The sequence below is a fragment of the Poecilia formosa genome, unplaced genomic scaffold (genome assembly GCF_000485575.1).
Source record: "Poecilia formosa unplaced genomic scaffold, Poecilia_formosa-5.1.2 Scaffold41, whole genome shotgun sequence".
NCBI lineage: Eukaryota > Metazoa > Chordata > Actinopteri > Cyprinodontiformes > Poeciliidae > Poecilia > Poecilia formosa.
This window is the reverse complement of record NW_006799980.1, coordinates 1,333,753-1,352,285: the sequence shown is the minus strand read 5'-3', so window position 1 is coordinate 1,352,285 and position 18,533 is coordinate 1,333,753. Positions and strand designations below refer to the sequence as shown.

The 18,533-nt window shown below is 40.4% G+C and overlaps 1 protein-coding gene across 5 annotated transcripts in view; it reads right to left on the bottom strand.

The window, feature by feature from the left end:
* arap2 (ArfGAP with RhoGAP domain, ankyrin repeat and PH domain 2) overlaps nt 1–18,533 on the bottom strand; it is a 131,651-nt gene that overhangs the window by 62,889 nt on the left and 50,229 nt on the right. For all 5 annotated transcript variants that reach the window (XM_007551328.2, XM_007551330.2, XM_007551329.2 and 2 more), the window contains 5 exons: nt 16,908–17,014; nt 11,851–12,050; nt 6,116–6,201; nt 5,743–5,925; nt 525–699 (listed from right to left, as the gene is read on the bottom strand). In XM_007551328.2, the coding sequence (XP_007551390.1) occupies nt 525–699; nt 5,743–5,925; nt 6,116–6,201; nt 11,851–12,050; nt 16,908–17,014 (751 nt within the window). The remainder of the gene's footprint in view (nt 1–524; nt 700–5,742; nt 5,926–6,115; nt 6,202–11,850; nt 12,051–16,907; nt 17,015–18,533) is intronic.

Below are 18,533 nucleotides of genomic sequence, written 5' to 3'. Positions count from 1 at the left end.
TTGTGCCCCAGCGTCTCCCCCGAGTTAAATAGTGACCCTGGAAAAACTTTTTTTTTGTGTCAAGTTTAACTCTTGGTTTAGCCACCATCTATGGGATCCGTTCGGGGATAATGCCAGCACAGTATATAACATTTCCTCACTAAACCACAATACCTGAATTAAAAAAAAATGGAATAAAAACAATAAACCTAGCAAATAAATAAATGATCAGACCATTTTAAAGTATAAATATTAAGGTTTACCAGGAAATAAATGCCGAGTCTTTTAGGAGGATGGACGGATAAAGAGATGGACACATGTATGCTTTCTTATGAAACCAATATAATAAGCTCCCTAGTTGGTCAGAGCAACTATTTTTTTTTTTGAATTCCCATATTTATTAGGCAGACAATTAAAGGTATGCCGTCATTTATGCGTACACGGTTATCTTCTCCAACACTCATCGAGTCAGTGCTGGTACAGATGGGGTAGAAACCTTCGAGTTTTAATGGAATGTCAAGTACAATTTCAAAACAGCAGCCTACCAGATAGCTTATTCTGATGCAGGAACTCCATCTGTAGCTTCTGCCCGGCACGCTGAGCCAAGAGGTACGGAGTGGAGTAGACCGGATCTCCAGTGGCGCACATGACGTCCGCCCCGCTGAACACCAACTCCATGGTCTGCAGCACGTCAGACGACACCACGGCCGCACACAGTGCCTGTTCACACGAAAAGAGTCTCGATTAGAAGAAATTATCCATTTAAAAGTTCTGCAGTGGTACCGATAGATTATTCCTCATTGAAATGTTTTCACAGCTCACCTTGTAAGCGAGTCTAAAAAGATTCCAAATCAACGGGTCCAATAAAACTAAACTACACGCATTTCCTTGAGACTGATCTTTATTTTGCAATTAAACTATTACATTATTTGCCTACCTGACTTAATAATATAACGGTAAATTAGTGTGGTTAGCTGGGATTTTAAGAAGCTGTCTATGGAAAGGGAAGCATATCCTTGTTCCCGTGTAGGTGGAACAGCTCGCCGTTTTCGTGTGTGGGTCTGCGACGGAACGCCTGGTTGATGGAGGACAAAGAGTCTATAAAGCGGCAACAGAAAACCACATAAAGTTTGAAATTAAGTTTCCTGCGCCGATCTCCAAAGAGAAGTAAAAATATGATCAAACTTTAATACAGCCTGTGGGAATCATTAAAGCTCTGATCCCGGCGAAAAGAAGCAATATAGCAAATAAGAACAGTACAAATGGGCCATTTTAACTATAATGAAACGCACAATTTCCGAGAGGAAAAATACAGAAATAATGATGTGAAAAACAATGAAGGGAGCAACAGGAAAGCAGCAGACTTCATTAAGGAACAGAGTATAAAGCATGTGGAATTCCTTCTGTGTGTGGAAGAATATATGGAGCTTGAATCTGAGGAATATACCAACAGCAGCAAGGAGGCAAATGAGATGTCTCTTCCCCACTGACCTCCATAAATATGTAATATTGATAAAATGCACAACTTTACTCACTTCTAACTCAGCAAACAGGAGAAAATGTACAGAATACTTGAAAATACAAAATGTTTTTTTTTTTTTGATTGATAGATCAATCCCAAATATTTTCATATTTTATCACCATTTAATTTTATGTGCACTACAATATCCTCTCAATTGTTACATTATCAGCTAGCGCAGTTTGCTTTCACACTGCAATGTGTCAAACAAACCAAACAATTTGAGTAACTTGTTTACCCCCTTCACCTGTGGTGGCACTGCACCAAGGACCACTCAAGCATAACCACCTCTTAAAGGGACAGCATCAAGTAAAATGTAGTTTTTTTGAGCTTTATATCACGTACCTGGAGTGTTGCTTTGATTATTCCTCTCCCTCATACAAGTAGCAGCAGCAGCAATTAGCAACACCAGGTGGAACTGAGCATTTGCTGAGCTCATCATACAAACTACTTTCCAGCACTTTCCAATGTTGTTTATCGCTTGATAGAGGAATGTTATTGTGACAACGTAGCAAAGAAGACGTACCGAAGGTGGAGTGTTGGAAAGAGCAAGAGCTTCGTAAAGAGACGGAGGCCCAATTTCGAAGCGTTACATTTCAAGGCAAAATTTCTTGGATTAGCATAAGCAGCGTTTTAGGTAACAGTTATTTGATTGCTGTTGTTGAGAATAAAGAATTCTATGTTTTCCTTCGATCGCTTTTAGCTAGCAAAGCTAAAGCTAAAGGAAATGACATGTTAGGAAAAATCCTCAAAGCTAAGGTTAGAAGATATGACACATTAGGGCGTAGCTTGGATAGAGGCCAACAAAGGGGATCACAAACTGTTTTTAGGTGCCATTTTGTTCTGTTAGCCCTTAAGGATAGCATGGACTATGGGCCAGCTGTAACTTGGTGTTAATAAATGGAATTCATGAATTCAACTCACCGACTCTTCCTCAGCCTCATACATCAATAACTTAACATGGAGAATGGATAATTCTTTGGAATATACGCAACACTGTCACTTTAAGAAGACACTGAATGCAACATCCTTCTTTACAAAATGTAAACAGAAACTGGAGCGGCGTCAGATTTTAGGGGAAGTAGGATTTTCCTTTCGTCTTTGGCGAAAGACCAAAGACGAAAGACCACGAGTCATTTCTGCTGGATTCCTGTTTGTTTCGGCTGGATTTAATCAGAATGCCCAGCACAATAGTCTCCTTCCTGCCTTTGGAAAGGAATCCAGTTCACTTGCCATTCACATATGCATTCAAACCGCATCAGAGTTCATTTCAACCGATCTGGGATCTTGGTGTATAGGTGGTCCAGAGTTAGCTTTTTTTTTTTGGTTCACATCAGAGGTTGACTGTGCATCTACACCTCTCCAAAAAAAACAAAAAAACAAAAAAAAAAACGGACATTCAAGGCAAACAAAAGTTTGATCAGAGTGGACTAAACTGAGCTGGCGTGCATGCACCGAACACCTTCACTGATATCTGTACATTTTCTGAACATCAAAGTAAGGTAGCTTAAGTGCACAGTAGGTGGAATGTCTGGGCAGGTAGACGGTTTGTTAAAAGGAGTTACTTTTTTTCTCACATTGATTGAGCTAAGATTAGCAGATAAAAGGAGCTAAAGAATACAGTCTGATCCAGGGAGATATTTTCTGGCTCCGTCTGTCTCTTTCCATCTGTGCAGTCAATTGATGTGACATTGTGCTCAATGACCTGTGACAAAGTAGATCAACAGAGGAGTCGAGTGGCAAATGGCGGAATTTCAACTAACAACTTCGCCTTTCATCGCGCTCGTGGCCGAGGCAGTGGGCTGAATCGATCTGCCACAAACAAGCAATATCTGTCTGAATGCGAGGGGGGCGGTGAGGCCGTGCATACAGACACGCAGACAAAAGTCCCCCCCCCCGTCAATAAGACCCACCCACCCACGCACACAGGGGCGCCCTCTTCATGGAGATAAAGGTGTCTCTGCGCTCTGCTTCTGCAAACACTGATTCATCTTCATCAGCTCGAAGACAACAAGCAAAATTAATTCTGTCTTTATCTCTTTCGCTCACACACAACAGGACGGGGTTGGATGTTGGCTAACCAGTCCCATGCAGCCCGGCCTTATTCTGTATCGTCTCTGGAAATGACCTTCCGTGTCACAGCAATTACTGTAGCCACCAGAGACGGCGAGTGTGAGCGAGTGCATGTGTGTGTGCGCAAAGTGATATTAGAAGCTCCTCTGACACCCCATCTCTAGGTCATGTGGTCTGCGGAGACTCCGTGGAGGTCAATGGGATAAGAGCTCCTAACGGCGAACATGAGACTAAGAAGGACTACGAAAGAATGGGATGGAGAAAGCACGTTTGGAGCCGAACAGGGTATAAAACATGACTGTCTCAGAGTATCCTTTGTTTTGTTTTTTTGTTTTGTTTTTTTTGTAGGGTGCTTATAACTTACTCGTGAAAATTCCAGACCCTACCAGACTCGAATTGTTGTTTCTTATATTTATCAGAGTTCAGTTAACGTATGACATATAGAAATCAGGCTTTACATACGCAACCTAAAAAAAAAAAAATAAAAAAAAACCAGTGAGGTAAAGATAACTCTAAAAAACAACAACAAAAAAAACACCATTTTCTTTTCTTTGCACATGCTGAACCAGACCTGAAAAATGGTTCAAACAAATTAAACTCAAACCTAGTCTGTAGGAACCATTATCTTACCAGAGCCAACTTTGTGTTTCCACAGCTTTGTGAATTCTGTGACCCTTTAGCATGAAAAAAAGAAATCATTTTTTTTAAACTAATTCTAAAACTGCATGAAAGTCACTGAAGATGTGGCGCTATCGTCTTCATCCCACAGAATCCTCCCAGAGGAGCAGGTTTTATATAGCATTAAGTGCTTCATATTCATGCTAGCAGTAAGTAAATGTGACACGTAAGTGGAACAACTTGTCCAGTGAGATTAGACTCAGTGTCCTTGTTTGTGGCGCTTTTTTTTTTCTTTCCTTTTTTACATAACTACTGTTTTAATATGAGTATATGAGTTTTTTATATTGTTTGTCCAAAAATGGGTTAGGTCTAATAACAGTGTCATATTAAAAGAAAAACTTATTGCATATAAACAAATGTATGTCATCTAAGCAGGCTATTCTTCATATAATGAACAACTAATTTAGAATTTTACCCAAACAGTTTTTAGAAACAAAATTCTACTAAAATTGCACAAGTTATGAAGGGTAACTTGGACATTGGTGGAGTATTAGGGACTGATTTCCTTCTAAAGGAAGCTTTTGATTAACCATGAGAGCATTATTGGAAAGTTATTCTAATGTAACCCTTTTTTTTAAGCCTAATGTGACGAAATGTATGAAAAAACATGTCAGAGAAATGGAGAATAACATGTTAATATAGGTGATACATTTCCAGATGACTGATATGACACATGGTGTCTCTCAGGTCTCTGCACTAGGTCCTCTGCTTTTTACTCTTTATAACGACTTTCTGGAAATGTTTCCATCACATGTTAGTAGTCAGGCGTATGCAGATGGCAATGGATTTAAAATGACATGCAAAAACAACAAAGAAATGCATTCTGACACCATAAAGCCCCAACACAAATGTGCAAAACAAAGGGCCAGTGCTGCAGAGTGATGAAAAAAAAGGTAGTATCACCAATAGGACACAATGATACTTAGCAAGTCTGTATGGATTGTATGAGACGCAGCATAGGAAGACAGAAGACGGCAAACATAACCACACACTTTCACCGTTTCTCCAATGTCGTTGCTGAGTTTGTTCATCGTCTGACACTCGCAGTGAAGTACGGCAGCACAAATGTGCCCACACATGCATTCGTCCTCACACTCTGCAGAAGCTTAAAAATAAAAATAACATTTTTTTGTTGAAGACCCTAATTCACTTTTACACTTAGCTTTGCTGGTTAATCTTTTCCCTGTTTTCTTTCTGCTCATCGCCTCGCTTCCCTCAACATTTCCATGTCCCGGTCTGCAGTAGAAAACAATGCCAGCGGATTGATCTGCAAATGTTTTATCACATTTTGCAAGATTTATGGTTAAACAACCATATCGCTTAAACAACAAAATAGGAAAAAGAAAGTAAATTCGTCACAGAATGTTTTTTTGCTTAAAATGCAAACTGAGGAGAAGAATGGGACTTAACCAGAGCATCAGAAACCACATATAAAACTGCATGCAGCTGCTGCCTGTAGTTTGTTCTCTGCTGCATTCCCACGAAGCGCTTACCTTATTGAGTTCGTCCAGGTTAGTAAAGTCCTCCAGGACCTTCCTGTACTTCCTTTCTCTGTACTTCCGGCGCATGAACGTGGCACGCTGCTCAGTCGAGGCCCTGCTGTGAAGCTCCTCCTCTAAGGGGAGGTTAGCGGCCCAGAAACTGTTAGCATTCTGGTTCCCCACCTCCAGGAAAAGCTGCAAGATGAACAAGCATTTTGTTTCGATGCGAACTGCTAGTAGAGGTCTCATTACTATGTGGGAGCTCTTTATTTGGACAAAAGTTTGTTTTTGTTGTGTATTCCTGTTAAACAGTATGCACTGCTACAGCAAGGAAAAACTTTTAGAATTTTTTTTTTTTCAGCGATAGTTTCACGAGTTAAAATACCTCCACAAGTTCATTGCTCCAGATGCTGCTGTCCAGCTTTAAGCTCCGCACCTTCGACAAACTTGGTCCCAGGGACCGGTGCTGCCCTGGCAAAAAAAACAACAAAAAAACAAAAACAGTGACACACAATTATTAATGCAAACAGACAGACGAGCTCATAAAAACCTTTTATATGTCTGAAATATGCGCCGAGAATATTGTGGTGCCAGGCTATCCCTTAGTTCCCGAGGAGTTCACATAAAAGTACAAAATTATTAGACGCATATATGCACAACAATCTGCTCAGCGTGCACAAACATGCTGCCAGTGATGGAGTAAACAATAAACAGGCAGTTACAAGACGGAGAAAACGGAGCATGACTGCGAGCTCATTCTCTCACTCACAACACAACATATTTAGTCCCCTCAGCTCCCCTAATTGGAAATGAAAGCAGAGAATGAGGACCATTAATTGCTAATGAATCATGAGTAATTCATTGTGTTTGTTGGTCGGCCTGTTTATTTGGGTGAGCTGGGTGGGGGGGGGTGGGGGCTTCTGGGGTTGCTTGTGGCCAAAGACGGAGCGGACATGCATAATACATTACGCATGCCGTATGTGTGACTGTGAATTATTGTCCTGTGAGTAACGGTGGATAATTTTAGATTTAGATTTGGCATGATCTCATTACTGTCTCCTATTCAGAAGTGGAGCAGCTGTGAATGAAAATGAGGGGCTGTGAGCTGTGACAGGACATCTTGACACAGTTCTGGATGGCACAGGCTGGAAAAAAAAAAAGAAGACTTTAAATTATTTGTCACTTCACAGTTTTAGTCGCGAGACATTTTTTGATAACTAGTCCTCGGTGTTGGCGTCGCTTCCGTTTATTAGACCGAGAAGATGTATGGAGGAAGCAACACGAGGCTAATTTCTTACGAATGAATGTTGGCGATATAGTCTCATGTATTGATCAATTAGATACACAATCATTACCTTAGTAATACTCTAGGTGGTTAAATCGGCTTTAATTAGACACAATCCAACCAAACGCCTTTTGATGCTATCATCATGATTCCGACAGACTAAACAACTTTTACTCTCGCAACATTTAGATGGACCATATAGGCTAAGAAGGTCCGGTCTGAATGATCAACCTCAAAACGTAAAATAAATAAATAAATAAATAAACGTAAGATATCCACTGACATTGAGTGTTTGGAAGTAGTTCCAAGAGGTACAATGATCCCAAACACATTAAAAGTGGCTTTGGGGAGGATTAGGCTGACATTAAGAACGGCCTTCTCAAAGCCCCGGCATCAACACTGGTGAAAATTCATGGGCCCACGTCTGTGCCAGGAAATCAATTTAAATGAATTAATCCCATTCTGCCAAGAAGAGTGCTGAAGCGTCCAACCAGAGTTATGCCAAAAGTTTACTGACGGCTGGAAGTGTGTGACTGAAGTGTTAGTTTCTAAAAACACATTCACACAAATATTAGTGGGGGTGTAATTACAGTTTTGAGCTTGAATGTAGAGGCTTGTGTGGATATAAAAGATGAGGAGTGTAGTGTATTAAAACGGACTAAGTGAACATTTCTGACGATTACAACAGAAATTATAGGTAGATGATTCAGGGTTAAATAGGTTGTTCGATACGACTTGAAAAGTTGAAATAAAACTCTGAGCGGGCTTTCTGATCCGCAACTTGAAAAATAAGGTCTTTACGGTTGGCTTTTGTCACTCTAACCTGTGAAGGGCTGAAGCCATTTTACTCATGAAGCCGCCTGCACTGCAACATCAGTGCACCATCCACTGGGCCGTGCAACACCACAGGACCATTTTCACTTGTGTAAAGTTAATGAAGCTGAAATAAAGCGTGCACGGGCCTCAGGGTAAGCAGCGAGATCCCTCTGTATAAAAGGCTGAGTGTAAAAGTCTTCATCTTTCCCACGGAACCAAAGCAACACAGAGCAGACGGCCACCTCCGAGGATTTCACCTCCCGTCAGAAACTTTCATAGGGATTCGTGCAACAGAACAGAACAGGTAGCGAGTTTAAGGCTTTTGCACTTTCAGTGGGCGACAAGAGGCGAGTTAGCAAACGGATAAACCCGGGATTATCTTGGCAGCTATTGAGTATTATTGAGTAAGGACATGTTTATGAGCTACCTCGTGGTTTGTTGAAATTACGTATCAGCGTAGCAGTGTGAAACTCTTTAATTAGCACCGTCTCCACTGGAGAAGTTGTGTTGAAACGTGGTGGTGGGTGAAAAAGATGAAAGCTCAAATTCATCTTTAGGGGAGAGCGGGGGGTTGGCAAAGAATAAGTTGAGTAATACTTTCACCTTAAATGCAGAATTCCCTACAATGTAACTTTTTGTTTATTTCATTTTGTACTTAAAAATATTTGGGGAATTTACTTATGGCTGGTCTGAAAATTGCAAATCCCATTTAAAGGTTTTTGGAAAATGTGTGCATTTAATACTTGTAGACCAAATAAAAAAGCAATAACCGACAGAAGTAGCCGTTGAGTCAAGAGTCCCAAGCTCGGCATCGGTGAAGTAGTATCTTGCGCTAAATTTCTGAGAACCAGCAGCATTCGAGAGGGCAGCAGCAGGCGTAACAATCCTATGGTGTCCAAGCAGCAGCAGAAGTTATCCAAGAAAAGTGAGACTAAGCAGGCTGATTTTATACAGAGAAAAAAATCAGGCTATTTATTTCCTAAAAAACAAGCATCAGGAATAATCACAGATTCACAACTTGTAGTAAAGCTGCAAACTATGACAAAAATACTCCAGTAGTAAACTCTTCAACATCAAAGAGTGAAGTTACACACCATTAGGATTCACTCCATCACAAAAGGGGAAAGTCAATCTTGTATCATTTTTTCCCCATTAGCTCTCTCATTACTTCTTGCCTCTCCCTCTTGTTCGGTGACTCTCTCGTTTTGTTTTTGTCCGTAACAATAAAGTTTAAGAGGCCTAATTAAAAGCATGAGCAGGCATTGGCATTCCAAACAGACCACAGAATAATTTCAGGAGACCGGGGCCGCTTCTTTAAATGCAAATATCCCCCTTGCTCTCCGCGTGTCGACAAAATGTAATATTAAACACCTCTGCAAATGAAACCATTTAGAAGTGTTTGAAAGAAGATGTTGGCTATCTGATGTGTAGCAATTACACGGGCGAGGTGAAGAATCGCATTAAGTATGACAGGAAGAAATCTGGAGCTGGAAAGAGGGATGTGTCCACTCCGTCCGGCTCTCTCTCTCTCTCTCTAATCGTGTTTAGCAGGTCAAGTAGCAGTCTGGGATCCCCCAAGTTCTTGCACATAATCTTTCTTGTCATTTCATCTGAATTATCTGGCATTGCCAAACAGATTAGAGAGTCCACAGGCCAGACACCAACTCCCATAAGTGGCTTATCACCTGAGATCTTATTCCCCAAAACACCCCCGGGGATCAGATTACATGTCGGCAGAGGCCGAAGAGCTCACATTTACAGAGAATAGGTGAGAGGAAGCTTGAATGTGTTTTCAGTGCACCAGGACTCCGATTCGTTCTGAAACTACCGTACATGACATTTTTCAGAAGATTACTGAAATTTTCTCAATATTTCTGTGGCGCCAATTTAATATTTTTTTTAAAATAACTTTGGAAGAGTTTTAATGGACTTAAAAATAACTTGCTTTACATGGCAAACAGGGGGAAAAATGTAAAACACTGATTAGTCTGTCTAGAAATCATTATATGAAATGCAATGTAGAAACTTCTAGTTTTTATATTTCAACATTTCAGAAGTCCATGTTTCAAAAATGAAGCATTATTTAACCTAAAAAGTGTTTGATCCTGTGATTAGTGCATACAAATTCAATATGTATTTCTGTGGCATCAATTTAATCTTTTGGTAAAGCGTGTTTTTATTGTTTTTGCACCTTCCAGAATTTCTGGTAAACATACTTAAAATACAATAATATTTTACCTTTAATTTGAGTTAAGTGAGAAGATGAACAATCCTACTCAAAGGAAGAAATGACTGTTTTAGTAAAATCACACGCCACAGTTATTGGATCTCTAAGAATCCCAACTGTTTTGATTTCTCACGTTGATCAGAGTGTTTCTGAGAAGACATAATTGTCTTTTTCCCTGGGTTTTAAAAATGACATCACCGAGGCCCATTTCTATTAGCTATAATACAAAAACTAGAAGAAAAAAAAAAGCAGGAAGAAAAAAAAACAGGAGAACATGTTATGCAAGCACTACAAACAGATTGATGCTCATAATTTAGGAAATGACTAGAGTAAAGTAATTGCTCATGTAAACCTGTTCAAATTGATAGTTAAAGTACAAAATTTAAAACTTTTAAAACAACCAGGCTGGAGAAGAAAAGTTTATCTTACCAGATCAAGCAGTAAAAAAAAAAAGAAATTTGCATAGCCATCTGTTGGAGGACTGCAGCAAAGAGTACCATCTTAGGGTCATTAAGTCTCCATAACTACAACTTATTTTAAGTGCTTTATTCACATCTTAGCCAACAACTGTGGAGGGCACTATTAAGTACCCCACTCCTTCATTTGCAAGTATTTACTTTGTTGCTCATTATCCCGGTTAAGATGAAGATACGAGGTGGTGAGACGGGAGGTCTTCACCTACAGCGACCTACAACGGCTACACTCGAGTTTTACGTAGGAGGATTTCTACATTGTTTTATTTCACTGTGTTGGACTGCATGTTGTTTGTCAGCTTGTGGGCCACTAGCCAGCATATGTTTGTCTTCACCTGGGTGCATGAAGAGAATATGGAAATCCACTTTCTGCCATTAAACAAAAAGTACCTGTTGACCTCAGAAAAAGTTTGTCAAGTTATTTAACAATGAAATAAATTATGAATTCAAAGTGAAAGTTGCACCAGCCTGCCTTAAAAATGAGCTAGCAGTAGGAGTGAGCTATTAGAGACACAGGTCAATCAAAAATGCTCTAGTCTAGTAACCGAACAGTCATGTTTTGTGCTGTGGGAGGAGCACAAAGTACCTGAGGAGAACCCACCAAGAAAAAAAACAACAACAAAAAACATACAAACTCCATGCAGAAAGACCCCAGGTCTGGATTTGAACCTTCTTGTTGCAAAGCAACAGTGCTACCATCTTCACCAGTCAAGTATTGACATATTACATTTCATTTTATACATTTTTTTTTTTTTAAAGGGGAAGTAATATGTAAAATCTACTTTATTGAGTTCTATATCATGCTGGATGTTTGATTCTTGACTGCATGTCTGAGAAATCCCTTTGGCTTACACAAAGCTCAGTCTCGCAGAGAACGCCTTCCTCAATCGGCTCCTCTAGACTAGCAGCAGCAGCAATTAGCAAACACCTGGTGGAACTGTGAGTCTGCTGAGCTCCATCATGAGAACTACTTCTCCGTACAAAGCCCCAAAGAATGTTTGTAAAATGGTATAACGGAGAAGGATTGTTGTGTTGACGTGCTGAAGGTGGAGTGTCGGAAAGAACCAGAACTTCTTAAAGAGACGGAGGCCAATTTCAGGGCATCAAATTAAAGAAGTCAAGTCTGTTTTAAGTCATGTTGGAGATATTACGCATTTTTATAACGACTGGAGGTAACACAGTTACTTGATCGTGCTATAAAATGGCACTATGTCCCTGGAAGAAACCTCCCCTTCATGTCTACATGAAATCTTAATTCTAGTAGTGGTGAAGATAATAAAGAACATGCAAAAGGTTTGGTCCATAAGCGTGCCTCTTACCTGCACATTTCTTGCAGATGACCACACCCAGATTGACCGACGCCCACTCTGGCTGCGACTCGCCGCAGTCGGCACAACTCCTATTGGCCTCGTTGAACCAGATCTTCTCCGCCACTTCGTAGTCGTAGAGCGTCTCCGCGATTGATTCTTTGATTGCCTCAAACCACTCCTCCTTCTCCCGTTCCGAGTCTGCCACAAAGCTGCAACGATCAATTCTTTTCTTTAGCCCTGACCCCAACACATAACCTCACAAATATCGATTTGATTTGAGACAGCAATTAAACAACATAGTAGCCACTAGCAGAATGACAGGGAGTGGTGCTTGCGTATGCTGTGTGTGTGTGTGTGTGTGTGTGTGTGTGTGTGTGTGCGCGTCTGTGTAAACAGTATTTTGGGGCAGCTTCAGGAGGCAGTTGCTAAGTGTGGACGTCTCTGTGTGATTGCGATAGATTAGGTGAAAGTGATAGAAGCAATGGAGGGGGGCACGTAAATCAATCTGTCTCAGCATTTAACTCGACAAATCTATAAAGTTCTAATGTAGCACATTTCTCACGTTTCTTTTAGGATGTTATTGCAACGTGGAGGTGAGCAAAACCGAGAGCCGTTAAACAGTTACATTAAATCAAACTGATAAGAAAATGAATAAGCATGCAAACATAGGAGGTATGAAATCAGTGTGTGTGATGACTCAGCTTTTAGGGGTTGCAGACAAAGAGACAAGCAGTGAGAACAGAGAGAAATATAAAACAGAGAGAGAAGAGACCGAGAGCATGAATGAAAGAAGCACTTAGAGGGGAGAAATGGAACCACAGATCTCCATGGTAACCTGGCACCCGGTGCAAAGAAAGACGAAGAGTGTGAAGGGGAAGGAGGGGTGTCTGTTTATGGGTGGAGGGGGGGAGCAAGTGGAGGTGGGGATTTCGCCTGAGGCTGGGGATGTGGAGCTGGGGGTCAACCTCACCCAAGCAACCCACCAAAGATCGATAGGTTGATTGGGTTCAGCCGTCCTGTGCCCACTGGCCTCTACCCAGGAGAAGACTGCTCAACTACAGCAATGTGCGCCTGAAAACCGAAGAGGGGGCACAGAGCTCTAAGAAGTAATTATCTGGGACACTATAAATGCTGAAAGTAATCTAAGAGTTCAGTGAATGCCGACACTTAGCCAGTTAGACACACAAATCCCTCTCTGACTACAAGAAGGCAGCGGTTCCCATTTTAGGAAATCTCTCTTGTTCTTTTCGTAACAGAGAGTAGCTTTTTCTGCATTAAAGCATGTAGAGTTTTGCAAGGGATTGCAATAGTATGGATAATTATTATTGATTTAGTAATATTTCTTAGTATTTTTGTAGCTACATGAACAACGATCGTCAATCTTAGTTGCAGAAACCTCGATCAATCAGAAGTGACGCGTTAATGTTAGATGTAAAAACAAACAAGAATCCTTTTACTGAAAAGCTTTTAAAGCAGATGTGCACATAGAGAATGTGTCAGTTTTAAAGTACACAGATTATTATGTTATTTTTTGCCATCATTCTACTTTTAAAGTAACACTGGAGACTTTCCATGTCTCATGAATTAACTGGTTTATTCTTTTACTGACAGACATGCTAACTCACACAGATTGATGCAGGCTTTTGCTTTAAGATACAGTTAGTGTAGCGGTACAAAGTGGTGGAAGACGTAACAGTTCTAAAACCATCTTTCCCTGCAGAATGTCATGTCTGAAAAGTAACAGGAGCCTGACAAGCTAATGTTATCTCGCGAATTAACACGTTTATTTATATTCCCCCATTTGCTAGCCTGTTTATTTTGCCAACAGACATGCTAACTCTTGTAGCTTGTTGCTTGTCGTCACCTTAAGAAGGTGTAGGCTACATATAGGTGGAAGAGGCATCGGTCCTAAAGTAAATGTGCTCATTGCACAGAATTTTCTGCCAGTTTATCTTTGAAAAGTAACACTGTAAACCCGAGAAACGTTAGCTTGTTAATTAGCCAGAATACCCGTATCAAACTGTGTATTTTTAAAGTAAACTTGCTCATGGCTAAAATTATCCAAGCTTTAATTGGCTTTACACAAAAATGTTCACAGTTCAACTTGTCTTTGCCTTCATACATTTCATCTGGCGCTGTCATATGACCAAGAATGAGAACAGAACAGCTTTTCCTCGCTGCCACAACCTATCTGACCATTTTAATAACATTTTGGTTTAATCTAATTTACCATTCTGCCCCTGAGAAAAAAATTAATTACAGAAGATCTTTATCAGAAAATACTGGAACAACCTTTAAAAACATAAAAAAGAGAAGAAACTCTTCAACTTCACTTCTAGCTGCTCATAAACTGACTGCATCGTTAATTGTATAGTAACTTCCGTGGATGTGGTACTAGATGGTGTACAACACCCTCTTCAGAAAAGTAAGGTAATCAATTAAAGGACGGTGGCAATTAACCAATTGCCACCTGTCTCCACAAGCTCAATCAGAAGGAGGGATTGATGCAAATCAGCGACTCAATGCAATTAGCCGAGTCTCCTTAGATAAACTAACAACTGACATCACAAGCTGAGTTGATCTTAGTGTTATAAATAGAATCATAGTGGAAACTGACTGAATTAAATTTTTGCATTCACGCTTATATTCACAGACAAATAAAAATGTCTAATTTATTCTTGGAAACAGTGGCTTTTACATTTTAATTAAAAAAACAAAAACAAAACCAAATGGCAATTTCACAGCAGAACAAGTTGCAAAGTGGTGAGAGAACTGGGGAGACATTTGGTTTACAGGTAAACCACTAAATGTCCCATCGCTGTCGGTACCAAGAAGCTGAACAGTTTTCCCTTTTCCGATGTGTTTCAGTTACAGCTGTGTTCAACATTCTTCAATGACAAGACAACATCCTAACAGACCTATTTAATGCAAACTGTGAAGGCTTTTCGCGTTTCTTCTGCATACAGGTGTTTGTGAACGCAGACACAGATGGGAAAACTTTGATGTATTGAAAAGTCGTCCTTTATCTTTAAAGGACGACAAAATCAGCAGTGTAGTAGTAAATCAGTCTTGCCAACAGCAACCGTTAAATAGATGTTTTCCGGTCCAAACAGAAGTTGTTGTTTTTTTTTGTTTCATCTAAACTTAAATGTCTTTGGGTTCGTGAAACTTTCCACCGACCATGAAGTTTTCTTGTTTTGCCCTAAAAAGTCGGCTGCCGCATCCCCCACCTCGGACAGAACACTTTGTCCACTAAAAGGCTGCAAAACAATGGAAAAGCCAAAGTGAGTCTCCACAGCTTAAAGCGATTAGATGAGTTTCTCTCTAATCCCTACCTTGAGCAGGTGGGAGAACGCTCGCAGGGCCACCAATCGATTCGATCCACAAACACAATCGCGTCAAGAGTAAAACCCTTTTAGCAATGACCTTATCAAAACTATTCTGCAGACGCACGCTAATTGTGTTCCCACCCCCACGCCCCCATCCCTTTTCTTCTGGTACAATTACGACTAGTGTGTTAACGAAGCAACCGTACAACGACGGGAGTATTAAGGTAGCTGCCACAAATAGATCGATCAGATACACAATACAGCTAGAAGCACAAGGCCAAAAAGAAAAAAAAAAATCTTTACACGTGAAAAAAAAAAAGGGGGTGGTGGGGAGAAACAGTGAACAAGCGGACACAAACAAACAAGCCGCACTTTCTTTTCCAGGCAGCTGTCATGCTTGTATTCTAAACGGGCCATTACAGCACAAACAAGCGGCGTGCCCATTGATTGTGGGCCCTCAAGAGGGGGGGGGGAGAAGACGGGAGTCACCTGAAAGGCTCCGAGCTCTACAGAGGCAGAGATACCTCCACAAAGCTCTCAAAGGACGCTTCAGAAAAAACAGCGCTGATCAATAATTAGCGGGTTTTTGTACAGGACACGGCTCGCATGTACTGCGGACAGCGTGCTGATCGATAAGCTGGGTGTGGGGCACGGTGATTTCACAAGGCGCTTCCTGAGAAAGATTTGACAGGGAAGAGCTGATCAATAAAGGAAAAGCAAACTTAGGATTCTCTTTTGTCTCACCACAGCAGCGTCTTAACTTTTTGACATGCCTGCTCATTATTTTTACATTTTACACCTCAAAAGGACAGCATATGGAGTGCTTTTTTTTTCCCCCCTTTCTTTCTTTTTTGCATTGTCAGTGCATGGATTTGTTTTTAATGATGCTCCTGTTCTGCTCAGATGGCTCTAGAAATAAATCAATGACTTCCTATGTTCATATTCGGGTCTTTTTGAAAACAAAACAACAAAAGATAAAGTGGAGTTTCGCAGGCGGGAAAGTGACTTACTGATTGGCCAGTTCCAGAGCTAATGTGCGAGATCGTTTTTTGGCAACAAGGACTGTGGACGACGCGTGAGCTTCGAGGAACATAGACAACCAGTAAGCGTTGGCTGGGGAATTAAAATGAAATGGAAAACTAATTGCCTTGATCTATTAACTCATTTCATGCCAAATTTCTCAAAGTGAGCCTGCCTTACAAAGGTTTATCTAATTGCTGTCAACATTTTTTACTGTCGGATGAAATAAGCTTTTATCATAAACTAAGGTCAGAACCTTAAGAGAGACATCATCTGCTGAAGTAGGATATTTTCATACATTGTAAAAAAAAAAAAAAAAAAAAAGGCTAACTTTTTTTCCACCAACATTAAATCAGACAAAACCATTCCTGTTTAAAGTTTATTTCCAAATATTTGGTAAATATTTGGCAAGGTTCACAATTTTTCCCACGTTTCCCCATTTGCGGATGACGCCTCTCACTTTGGGTTTCTGGAGTCCCAAATCCTCAGAAAAGGCCCTATAACTCTCCACAGACTGGTAAATTAGTTTTATTTTAAACATTCTTCGACGATCGAAGACATTTACGTGTGACAGAAAAAAAAACAATCTGCATGGTGGCGAATACTTTTCGCACATCCCTCCATCACTTATTGTCACAGTCAACGGAGATGAAGTAAGGCGTCATGCAGATTCAGCGGTCACACACACATCAAGCTACAAAGGTAGAGCCAACCTACCAGAAATTTTTGAAAGGTGTGTTGATTTCAAAGCCTCTGCGGTCCACTTCTTTAATGTTGGCAGCACTGAGTTCCACCTCGCATATACCAAGCCCTGCTCGAAAGTCCTGGGAAAACAACAAAACACACAGAAGAAGAAGAAGAAGAAGAAGAAGATGTCAGGCATAAAAGGTAGAGCGAGAATTTAGAGGAAATGTTGTAGATTTACATCATCAGTAAAATGAGTAAAAACAAAAGAATGTAGATGCTAATAGTAAATTAGCTATGTAAAAACAGTTCATTTAAAAAGTTAATGTTGGGATTATGGCAAGCTCCTAAAAATCATGCTGAATTGTTTTTCTCTTTTTTTCCCCCCCAGTGTTTCTGTATTCCCCGTCTTGTGACAGCAGGGAAAGGGAACCTCTGACCACAAAAGACACTGGAATTATTTTATTTTTCCCCCATTTTAACAAAGCAACTAATGGACTTTGTACTCTGGTTGTTTCTGTAGAATAGGCTCAAAATCTCTTTAGTGCATTGCGTGACACCGTTATGCAAGATACAGTTAAAACCTCGTTTCTATGACAGCGCAAAACCTAAACCTTTGCTCATGTGTGATGGGAGAAAACCATCTTGTTGAAATAAAAGTCATATAAAGCATTGTTTTCTTTCCGACTGTATTAGTCTCTCACTCTGTTGTGGAAGACTTCTGACCAACTCTCCTCTGCAATGCGTCATGTTTGTTGAGGTTTGCAGGTATGCGTTTATGGTCTCACCGCTGCATTTCAACCAGATTGAGCTCTGTGCTTTAAGCGGGATGTTACACAACTTTAATTCTTTACTGTTGGGTCATTTTGTCGTAGGTCTGCTGCTGGTTTGGGATCATTGTCCTGCTGATTACGCGGTTTCAGCTAAGCTCTACCTCTGACAGATTCGACACTACTACAGCTTGGTAAACACAGGACATTGTGGTTGACTGAGGTTCTGCATGGTGTCCCCATCAAGCAGTGGTAAAACCAGCAAAAGTCAATGACACTCTTATCACCATGATAGACGGTACATATAGGGTATCGCTCCTGAATGTGGTGTACATTATAACCATCTCTACTTTGGGTTTTCTGTTCAAAGAGTATTGTTCCAGAGATGTTAATTATTCAGGTGATGCTATGTAAATTTCTGCTGCCGTTATTCTTTTCAGAGTATAGTGTTCTCTCAGTCTCTATTTTGATATGATTAGGAGCAGAAGGCAACTTTTGGAATTGGAGTTCAGCCCAAATATTGTTCAACGACGGTAGAGGACGACTTAAAAAAAATAAATAAATAAATGTGTGTTGGGTAAGAGATTTCATTTTAAATCTCCTTAAATCTCCTGATCTCCACTTTCTTGAAATAAGTTTAATTTCTTCAGGGGCGCAGTTGTTGTTTTTTTGAATTTTTTCTTTTTTTTTCCCCTCACCACAGTTCCACTTCCTTGCGAACAGACATGCCCTTGACTCATTTGAGGTTTGATTTATATTGAAAAGGAGTGCACTCAATTTTGTTGTTTGTGTATCTAAGACCATGCCTGAAACTGTCTGTGTTAGCATTCTTTATTAGACCCCATATGAATTCATTTTGCCCAAGAAGGAATCTGTAGCAGCAGAGAGG